Here is a 12,013-nt window from a genome sequence, read left to right on the forward strand (position 1 = left end):
CCTAGTGTTTCTGTGATTCTGTGAAAACAGTCTGCAAGCTTCTGACGGTTTTTCCCCCCATCAGTTGCTTGCTCATTTTCGGGTATGATTCAGAGTACTGACCCTCTAGAGAGGCATGGTCACAACCTGCGAAGCCTCTCAATTTCACAGCCCTAAGGGAGTTCAAGAGTAGAAAACGCATTACTATTCCTGAATCTGTCAGAACATAGAAGTTAAGAGCAGCAGGACTCTCTCTCTCTCTGCTAAGAGCTCAAATCTCTCAAACCTGGACCCAACAGTCAGTAACAAGATCAAAGCAGAAAATAATTAATGTTAAATACAGTGTTTTTTGTTGCCAACTTTTGTTTCAAGGAATTTGATAACATCACGATAGCACTAAAAGGAGGAAGGAAAATTAGATATTCCCATGAGTAGATCCGAAACTGAACGATAAGGATTTAGATGTCTTCAGACAGACAGGAAAAAAAAAAAAGGATGGATCAAATTCAGTATCCCCCAAAAGCCTTTCAGAATCATGTGAGAGCTGTGTAACTTGCATGAATTAACAGGAAAAGCAAAAAAGAATTCTCAAGCCCATAACAAAACTAGTACAAGTTTACCTCTGCTACTAGCACATTGTGTTGCATCTTCTTCCTAGATTTCATTATCCGAACTATAGCAGCTTCTATCTCATGTTTTCTGTCATCATCTACTTTCTGCCTTGTTTCTTTCCTTTCTGGATCAGATTCTCCTTGTTTGGCAGCAACTTAAAGAGAAGAAAGAGAATGTAAAGTATGTTAGCAAAATTAAAATTAATTTCATTGTGCGTTAGCTTCACTATTCCATTTAGACATCAAGTTATATTTTCCTGAGTTTTGATGTTCTCAAACTTGATTTTATGAAAAGCAGTCACAAGAACATATGAACACTTTCTGGCATATTTTGATAGCAACTGACAAGGTAACAATCTGTTATTTAATTATTACTATGTTAAAATTTGAACAGTACTCAAATCTGCTTACAGGCACCACCAACCCCCATGCTCCCATTCTTCTTTTTAATATAGTGAATAATCCATTAATTAAAATAGAAAAAGGATTGAAAGTTTACTTCACAAACTAGTTAAATGCTTTTAAAAGTTCATCAATCAGAAGAAATAGTCCATCTTTATGCTCTCCAACTCAATTGCATTCTTTGTATTCGGTTCTCCTGTTTATGCTTTACTTCTGCACTTACGTCTAGCTTTTCTTACCCTTTCACCCAAGCATCATTATAACCAAGACCTCCTTCCTCCCACTGCTATACCACTTTCCTCTCTGCCCTTCTTCACTCAAAAGCCATGTAATATAATGTATGTAGGTACTACTGGGTTTTACATGCTTACAGCCCTGGACACAGCATGCTGCACAGAGCCCAACAAGTTATATTATGTGCAACAAATAGCATGTGAATTACCAACACTGCACTTAAAGCACTGCCAGTGATGCTGTATGTTTTATGTACTGAGATCTGCAAAGTCAGAAAATACTTTTAGATTTACTAAAACTAAGAACTAATCTTCCAAAATGCTCTGTGAAGTATGTCCACAGCAATGCTGTAACTCAGAAGTTATTTCCAGACAAAAGATATCAACATTACTTATGCGTAACTCAAGCCAGCATTTTGATGAGCTAATGAAGTGTTGTTGTACCGATCAGCTTCTCTAATTTGTTAAACCCAAATCATTGCCCCAAAACATTATAGCTACCTGGCACTTAGAAATGGCTGTTGTACCATGGGCTAAAAACATCACTCAATTTCACAGCAGTAAAGCAACTTATGAGGCAATTTTCATACTTCTGAATCAGTCAGTAACATAATTTTACTATTTAATTTGAATGTTATTTCTCTTTCAACATTTCCTTTTAAGAGATAACTACAAATTTTGTAAAGTAACAGGCTTAACTATGACCTCCACACTTTTCTCAGTACTTCAATTTTCATTTTGATGCAGCCAATCATCAACAAAAAAAATTTACTCTCTTCCTTTTACTTGTATGGACATCAATCCTGCAAAAGATAATTTGACATTTTAAGGCAATTTTGTGACTGCAAGACAGTAGAATATAAAGCTCACTTACCCGTCTGAATCTTGACTCTGTGTAGTTTAGATGTGAACTGATCATTCACTGTAAATATATGACCATTTTCTATTTCTTTTGATTTAGGCTCTTTTGTAAGAACACGTTGTGTTGGTTTGCCACATGCAAGGGACTGTAGGGCTCTAACCAGTTCTCTTTCAGGGATATCAGTTTCTTGTTGAATTTCCTAAAGAAAAATATGTTAATTAGTTTATGGATCTGGCAGATCTAAGTATCACATCTTGCAAACAGCACTGATTGCTTGAAATATCCACCTTCAAGCATGGAAAATAATAGTACTGTGACAGCTGTCAGGCTTGAAAGGTTAGAAAAGCAAAGTCTCAATAGCAAAGTTTCAGTGGCAAAGTCTCAACATGTACTGTGCAAAATGACCCACCTGGGTCAATGCATAGACAGTGCTTGAATTCTGTCAAGTAAATAGTCACCATGAGCTGACAATAGAAGAATGAATAACCACCTGTTTCATTTCACTGTAATTTTGAGAAGGCTGAAAGGATTTGTTCACTGTCTCCAACATTTGCTGAATAGAGTGAAACCAGGCCTTGTAACTCAGTGATGGAAAACATCTATGTTGTTCATAAGCATTCCTGACGAAGAACTGCGAAAATGCTTTTGCATTCAGCAGCATCGGTGAAAATAAGATCTTTACAAATGGAAGCAAACAAGGTCTAGTTTCACCATAACATTGAAATACTCTAGATTAATTATGCCTCCTTTCTGAATAACCTAAACCAATTTATTTACAGCCCAGATGCTCTTGGCTAGGACTTCTCCAGGTAAAATGAAAAAAAACCAAAAAACCCAAAACATCATAGTTCAATGTATGAACTTTGAATAAGAATGTTTGTAAAAACATGTACATAACTTGTTGCACCTCTGTCAGTATTCTTAAGAGTTCAGCTGAGAGCTGTATGTTAGGTAAGTCACCAACGATCATGAGTTAGGAAGCAAATTATAGCAGATGCAGAATGATCTCTTAACATGCTCTAGGAGTAGGGCAACTACTAATCCTTCCTCAAACCTAACTTGTTTACTGAGCTCCCATTCATTAGAAGTTCATTTTAGCCTTATCTCTATTTTCTTTTTATAGTTTGAGGAAGCTGCAGACATCTCTGATTTCATATTCCCATTCAGACTCTTGAGGGACCTCTAGCAGCTAAAGATTAAACTACCAAAGAGAAAAATAAACCCCACAGTCATCTAACTGCCTGTAAGAGCTGTCAGCTTCCCAGCTTCCCCACCTTCAGTTCCAAGAGCAGTATCAGGCTCTTCCGTTTTCCCCATAGATTCCTAATTCACATGGCACACAGGTCAAACTGATGACCTTCAGGCTAAAAGCAGCAGTAAGAACTCCCAGTGACCAAAATGCTAAGATCTGTAAAGAACTATAAAAAACTTGTTAGAATTTCTTTAAATAGTAATGGGGCGGGGGGAAGGCAGGGCAGAAATCAAACTTTGGAGTACAACTAAGTTTATTAAATAATGTTATTTCTTGAGCATACTCAAGTTTTTTAAAATCAACCCAGAAAAAAAAGCTACTCTTCTGTGGTCAGCCACCACTGACACCATACAGTAAAAATAATTTGGATGTACTGACCTCTACTCAGACTCTGTCCTTAATTACAGTGCATCTGTCATACAACATCTCACTGCCAGAGGCTCAGACAGAATATGCCTTAATTTTCAACTGTAGACCCAACATTACATGTAAAATGTTGACTTCATGTGAAATTGTGTTTTTGACAAGAGTTCAAATTCACTTGAATGAGGTAAATTAAAAAATAAATCAGTAAGTCTAAAAGTAAAAAAATTCAGAATTTGTAATACCTACTGCTTATGGATGATTGGGAAGTAATAAAGCATTCTCAAACTTAAGAGTATTCTTAGCATAATGCATTCAGAAATGTTCATAGGATTTGAAATAAGTGACATGTATCCACCTATTTTAACTATTTGTTAGTATCAAAATGCCTCTTCCCAAGCAGCTCACAGAAAGTTACTATTTCTTTGTTTATTGCTTTAGTTAAAACACAATTGTCACTTTCACACATTTCTTCCAGATCCAGCACAAAGTAGTATTCAAAAAACCCAAACCTGCTATAATCCTTTACATGGTCACAAACAAAAAGTCTTACTGAAATGGACTGACCAGCATAAGTCGAACAAACCACAAGGAAGGTGACACTTCGATTTTAGGACTTAGGTAAATGTAAAGCCTCAAGGCTACAAACCAGGCCAGCTTATTAATGATGTAATTAATGCCTGTGACATGCACATTCCCAAACTTTGATTTTTGATCAACATCTAAAATAAATCCTTTCAAAACTACATCACTTCTACATGGAAATACATACGCTGCTTTTGATGAAAGTGAAATGAAAAGCTAAAATGGAATTTGATGTTTTTTGATGCTAAACATCCCTATACTAACCACTATATATTTCTGTGTTTATTTTACTTCACTCTGGAGCATTCCAATTCAGCCACTAGCGTATGCAAACCATTTGGGTTTCAGAATTTATAAGCTAGCACTAAAATAAGAACCACAGAAAGAACTGCACTGCAATATGCTGCCTCAGAAGGCAAAAACTTCAAGTTGGATAAAAAAGCATAGTTATGAATGTAAATAGGGATAACAGATGCTCCTGTGCTCTCTTCTTCCCTCAGTCCGTAGCATGTCATTTTTCTGAACATATTTTTATATAGACATTTGATGTAACAGTGAAAAAAGTATACCTCTCTTCCCCCACCTCCAAAAATGCCTTATTTTAAAGACCATACTAGAGTCACGCACAAGAGCGGTACTGATTACACAATCTTAGTTCTAAAAATATTATCAAGTGAGCTCTATCTGGAGGCTACCAAAGACATGGTTCTAAGAACTGCCTCTGTCCAGTTCTACACAAGAAAAAAGGTTATTAGAAAAAAAATGTGCAAAAGGAAATTAGAAGGAAAAACATTATGTCATTTTGTTGAAATGACAAAAGAAAGTATTTTTGTTTATAAACTTCAACTTGTGTATCTCCCAAAGCAGAGATCAGCAAAAGAGAAAACAGATAAACCAGTTTTAAGTTCTAATCTCTCATTTTTGTGGACTTACTCAACAACTTTACTTCTGCTACTGCTGCATTTGTATTTCGTTTGTTAAACCTAAAGAATCAAAAACTTTCTCCTTATTTTTGATATCATCATTTAAAAATTATGCATTTCACCTTTTAAAGCACCAAGACATACTGTAAACTAACAGAAAAATATGTTGAGTATTAGATGAGACTTGATTGGAAGACATAGAATTTTGGGAAAAAATTAGCACTCTGTGAAGGCTTGCATGAATATCCTTCATCTTAGATTCAAGTAGCATTAACCTAGACCCACATGGCTACCAGTTCTTTTGCATATATAAAACGTTGCTGTATAGAAATACAATAAGTTCATACACTTTTGTGAAGGAATTTTGCTGTGCAATAATCCTTTAAGTTTCTGTAGCATCTTACACAAATTTTTTGCATCATCATTACCCCATTTTTTTCCTCTCAGTCCTCTCAGGCTTAATGGTTTTTAGGATTATTGTGAGGATCTTGTCAAGTTTGCAGTTAATAATCACACTGAATGCAAAACAAAACAGCTAAGTGTGTTCAACTGTGAAGGCAACGTCAAATTAATCTCTTCAGCTGTGACTCTGCAGCAACACTTGTATATCGGTTTATGCTTACACAAGCACGCACCACAAGTCATCTCTCATGCTATGTTGCAGTAAAAGCACTAATTTGATATGACAGAGAAGTAACAGTTGCCCAGCACTCAGAAATTAATCATAGTATTCAATAATCAATGAATAAAGATAAAATACATTCTACTCTGAAGTTTTCATAAGCTTTCCTGGCTGGAGTTAAAGACAACTCCCACACACTTCACCAAAGAAACCAAACAAAATAAATATGCAGCCTTAATGTTTTAGTTACAGTGGGACACACAGTAAGAGTTTAAGAACTCCCAAACCAGAAACAAAACATACACATGGACATACTTCTCTATCATCTGGTCTTAGTAAAATAAACTATATAATGTAGAGCATGTATTAAAAATAGTATTTTTCACTGCTCTACCAGTATTATTTATTCATAAATGGGTGAGGCTCTACTACTCATAAAGCCTACAGTTTTGTGGAATAAGGTAGCCACCAGCCCAATTTCAACACCAACTTCAAGGCGGGGGGGGAAGAGCTAAGTCCCCCTTTTCCCCTGCCTCCAAGTATTCTGCAGATAAAGTACTCAAAGCTGTAATGCTCCTGCAATAGATTTCACAACACACAGGACTCTGTGCTCTAAAATAATTTTTTTGAACTATGAGCAGTTTATTAAGAGCCTCTAATCAAACCCTGCCTTCCTTAATCCCAACTGAGACCATTTCAGAGAAACATTCTTTATTAGCAGGCTAGAAGTATGCCAAATAAGCTGAAAACAAAATCCAAACAAAAAGGCAAATGATTACTATGCATAGCACAGTCAAAAGTAGATGAGAAAACCTGGAAATCCACTCCGTTTCAAACTGCACCTATACTGCTTTTCAAGGCTGCCAATGCTCTCTCAAACAGAAGATAATGTCTAAAAAGAAACTATTAATTGACACCAACAATACAATGCTCAAACCTCATAGCACAGGATCCTCCCCCACTCCCAAAGCCTTCTTCATCATCGTCTATCAGCTGACCACTTCAACCTCTCCCAGCAATGCCCCTCTAGTCTCCTTGTTAAGAATCTATCTGGACCATCTTCATTATCTTTTCTGGCTCACCAGCACAGAATGAAAGTTCTTTGATTCATCCTACAGCTTACTCCAGCCTGCCAACTTAAGCACTTCAGTGTTTAAGAAGCCAGGATACAAACCCTTCTCCACCCTCTGGCCTCCAAATCCAGTTTCTCAAAGATAAAATGAGCAAATAGAGCCACCTGCTGCATTCCAACCTCAGCTTTTCTACAGCTCTATGGCCTAGCAACAAACACACTCTCAACTCTCTCCAACATTTCTGAAAACTTCTGTTCCCAAATCATTTCCTCCCCTAGGATTGCTTCCCAGGTGCATTGCTAATGCTCTGCTTCCTGTATTTACTGGCCAGATCCACACTCAAATAAAATGAGGCACCTGATCTTCAAAGGTCTTTTTAAGAGGGCAATAAAGTACCTAAACCAGTTCTTTAAAATCAGGTGAGAAAACCACAACTCTTACCTCAAATGTATACTTTTCTCTGTTGTTAAAGAGCATTAGTATCGTCATCTGGAAAGTGGACACTTGCAATATGTGCTTCCGTGTATTTGAGCCAGTTACTTGGGCACCTCCTACGCCAACCTCTGAGCCATCTTCCTATTTTAAAATTACAAAACTACTATTAGATTACTCACCAAGGTAAAATACTTTGCAGTGGAAAGATGAAAGTTTTATGATGAAATATTTATCTAGGAGATCAGTGATAAAATAGCGTACACCTCGTAGTGTAACAGAATGTCTCTCCTGCAGCTGTCACAGAATCACAAGGTGATTGAGGCTGGAGGCACCTCTAGGTCCCACAGCCCAACCACCACTCAAAGCCAGGCCTTTTAGAGCAGGATGCTCAGGGCTGTGTCCAGCATCTCCAAGGACAGAGACTCCACCACCTCTCTGTGGCCTGTTCCACTACTTGCCCATACTCCAGTTTTCTTATTCTTGTCCTTCAAATTATCCTATAGTAATACAACTTTAACATCCTCACAAATGCACATTATTAATACTTTGTGTTACAAAAAATTTATTTTCATTTTGCATTGCCTTCTATGTTCCCAGGCATCATGCCACTACTACCTCTAGATTAGCATTTCAGGGCTAGTCTAAATCACTACCAAATTATTTTCTTGTATACGTAAACATTAAGCATTGTACTTCTATAAACTCTACTAAGATTCTCATGTTTGGAGAAGTGTTGTCTACAGTGCTAGTGCTCTGCAGATGAAAATCAGGCTAAACCTGGCTCAACAACACTTTTTCACATTAACAAAAGGTACTCTGAAGAGAAACAAGTTTCATTTTACTTTTGACTCATTCACAGTCAAAAAAAACCCGAAACACTCAAACCATTGAGGTCTCTTCAAGATCAAAATTACTACTTTTCGATGAGGTAACAAAGAGATGATGCCGAGTGGTGCATTCAAATTTGATTTGGTGGGGTGAGGGGATAGGAAGTCAAAACAAAACTACAAAGAATCAGACTATAAAACCAATGGGAAGGCATTTTTTTTTATTCCTGTATTATCAGTGGGTAAGCTTTTATTTCACAAAGTTCTGAAGTAATTAGAAATGTGCATTTGCTTACTTCTAAAAAAACCAATACAATACTTTCATAATCTTGATACTTTACCTTTTTAACAGGCCCGTAGAAAGTGGCATTGAGATCTGCAGAACCCATATGATGCTGGAGTGTCAGCTGTCGCCCACTATGTTTGGCTAAATAAAATCTGTAGTATAATTGAATCAAAACCTTAATACATAGTTCATGTTTTGTATCTAAGAGGAAACTGCTTTACAGTTACATAGAATTTTCATAGCCATTAAGGACACTAAGAAGTTTTTAACTTTTGCTTTTTCAAAACATTAGCTCCTGTTAGAATTCTAATTAAAAGCTCCCAAAAACTCTAGCCTCATAACATGACTATTGCATTCTCTAATTTTCGTATGAACTCAAGAAGAACAATACGCTATCATGTCTTTAATGGTAAAACATATCTGTAAGTTAAATTTGGAAAGTTTCTTCTTAAAACTGTTACCTAAAAATCTGTTTCAATACATACCTTCTAAATATTTCAAAAGCATGTCTGGGAGCTGGAGGGATGTTGCACTTTGGTGTGGCTGACTGAGTAGGCCAGTAACCTGTTGTGAGGACCCGCACTGTAAGATCAACACCACCTAATGAGACCTAAGGACAATTGGAAGAAAACAACCACTTTTTTAAAAACAGGATCAAGTTTCACCATTTTTCTGTATCAGTGTAGAGTTTCTACCAGTGTAGAAAACAGGATTTTCACAGACTAAGAAAAAAATAGACATGTACCTATAAACATTATTTTTACAAAGCCAGACAAATGAAGTCATCACTATAAGAGTAGATGGTACAGCAAAAATCCTCCACATTATTCCACTCTGGCATTTAAGAGTGTACAGAACTTAAGAAAATAAATTCTTAACCAAGAATGAAATGTCTGTGATGATAAACAGAACTCATAATACACATAAGAATTCTTTGTTATATCTAAACAGGTTTTTGATGACATACAGTAAAGCCAGGTTGCTAAACATACCAGTTTCAAAATAACTGTTTCTAAATTTACTCTCTGGGAGCAGAGAGTAAATATTGAATATCTAGTGTTAAACCATAAGTAGCTTTTCCTGCAATTTACCTCTGGACTGCAATGTAAACAGTTACTTTTACACACACAATCTAGCCGCTTTCCCTAACGACAGCCATTACCGTAAATATTCAGCACTGGTTAGGAAAGATTCTACAACTGAAGTGCAGATCTATAAAGAAGTTCTGTTAGTAGGTGGTAAACATCTGGCTACCAGTGAGGCATAATCCTTAATAGGTATCTCAACTAAACTGAATATTATTAAACTTAGAACTGACTACTTTCAGCACTAGGAGGTGTAACTAGGAGGTGTATATACCTTCAAAGAACACATATTATGGACAAGAAAAACCCAAGCATACTATATCTAACTTGTTATAAACCTACCACATAGAAATAGAACACTTATTTTAGAAGGTCAAAAACTGTCATATGAACTCAGAAGCTTCCACTATTAAATAGCTGAGTAGCATTTCCATGCACTATGGAGGAGTTTTTGTATCGTGCATGTTGAATGCCTGTGTGCCCATCAACAAACTAGTGCCTAGGAAACGTCTGAAAAATCTAGACAGACCGGTGACAGGCTACTCATACAGAAACCCTCTTGACTGAATTTCATTAAGGTTTAAGAGGAACAATTTGCAAAAGTATGTAAAGACCCATATAAAGGTTGTTCTGTAGCCAACATTACTGCCATGCTTCTAATTTCCCATCACCAACGTCATGAGGCTCACGAGAAATTCAAACAGCCACACATACAAAAAATAGTTAATCTGTGAATCACCTAAAAAAAAAAAAGCTTCAACAGTTTTCTCCCTCCAGCCAAAAGGTAGAGAAAGGCCATCAGTGCAGACAGAAGGACACAGAAAACACCTTTATCTGAAACATCTTAGTTGAGATGGCAACTGTTTCCCGAATTTTCTGGTCTTAGCCAGACCAGAACACAGCATTAATTTAGAATGCTGCACATCATAAATTCTATGGAGCACTAAGCAGTTTGACTTGAAAAAATGTCGGAAGCACTTTATTTTACAAGTTGTCATTTCAGCATTAAAATAGTATGAACCAATGGAACATGCCTTGAAGTGATCTAATCCTTACAAAACTCCAAAAAACTGAAGTTTCAGGATCACCTTCTACTTAGTCATAGCAAACCAATCACCGTCCATGCAGTCCTTGGCACTACCTGTATCTCAGGATATAGGATCCAGCAGGAGACTTTGCACATAAGATTATTTAGAGAAGAGCAGATGCTTGACTCTTCCAGGAGGCACAATACGTATTCATGGTACACAAATTGTTTAAAAAGCAGTGGAATGGATTATTTCATACAAAACACAGTACCATAAGCAAGTTAACAGTAACTTAGAAACCCAAAAATCTTCCTGTTTCTATTTCCTCTCAAATATTATTGATACTAATATATATACCTCCATGATAAATAAATACTCCAGAAATTCAATTAAAAGGCCATGATTAGGCTGACCAAAAGGCAACCATCAGGCAAACTGCTGGTCCCTTACCAAGAAAAAGATGAAGTTTCAAATAAGGCCTAGCAAAATACCTGTTAACATTTTAAATTCATCTTAATAGCTGTACATAGCTAAAAATAATACAGAGACATCATTTATTAACACACTTAAAGTACATGAATCTTAACACAAAAAAACCACCATGTACAAGTCCCACATGCTACCTAGAAAATGGGAATGCTGTAACAAATTTTTCTTGAAACAGTATTTCAAGCATTCTAGAAGGAAAACATGATTAGCCTCTAAAGAAAAACAGCAGTAGTAAAGCTGCCTGTCCAAACACCTTTATATCTATCCCTATGAGCCTCCAACCTCTTCCGAAACCACTTTGAGAACATCCCATTCTTTCACTCACGACGATTCGCAGTACGCTGATGAGGAAGATTTCAGCTGACTGCTTCAAGACAGCAAAGATTTCAGATCACCTTGCACGACCAGGGACACTGAACAGAGTATATCCATGAACACATTCCTGGCATTCAGATTTCTGAAACCAATTCAAACACACTTGATAGACAGACTGACTTACCTGCAGACAGGGAACTACTTGGCTGTTTATTATATATTATTAAGCACTACTGAGTATCAGTATAGAAAAAAAAGTGTTTTGAGCAAGAAAACTGATATCTCAAAATAGAAGTGATCTCTCCATTATGCAATATTCTAGAGGTCCCCTTTTTACAACAAGGTGTAACACTTGATTGAAGAATTAAGTCCATATTTGGCAGTTTGAATAAAATGGTAGTCCTGCTTTTAATAAAGGCATTAACTGCATCAGGGAAGTTAAATATGAGATGGTACATTTGCCAAATACCTGCAGCATGCAATATTTTTCTTGCTGTCAGCATAAAATATGGGTTGCAACTAAGATTACCTTTAAAGAACGAGAAAGAGGAGACTTTGCTGGTGACACGGTGTTTCTAGAATGCACGTGAGAGCAGGCAGCCGGGCACAGCTGGGCGGGGAAGGCACAGCAGGGCGGGGAAGG

The 12,013-nt window shown here is 36.8% G+C and overlaps 1 protein-coding gene across 1 annotated transcript; it reads right to left on the reverse strand.

Annotated features, from left to right (window-relative positions):
* Window positions 1-599: 599 nt before the first annotated feature.
* Window positions 600-9,063, reverse strand: LOC104626324 (cullin-3-like; the record flags this gene model as incomplete). The annotated part of the gene is made up of 5 exons (XM_010294218.1): window positions 600-745; window positions 2,100-2,286; window positions 7,347-7,481; window positions 8,509-8,605; window positions 8,939-9,063. Coding segments are annotated over 5 exons (690 nt in total), but the record flags the coding sequence as incomplete, so codon positions are not given.
* Window positions 9,064-12,013: the final 2,950 nt, after the last annotated feature.

This window comes from Phaethon lepturus, unplaced genomic scaffold (genome assembly GCF_000687285.1).
Source record: "Phaethon lepturus isolate BGI_N335 unplaced genomic scaffold, ASM68728v1 Scaffold44010, whole genome shotgun sequence".
Classification (NCBI taxonomy): domain Eukaryota; kingdom Metazoa; phylum Chordata; class Aves; order Phaethontiformes; family Phaethontidae; genus Phaethon; species Phaethon lepturus.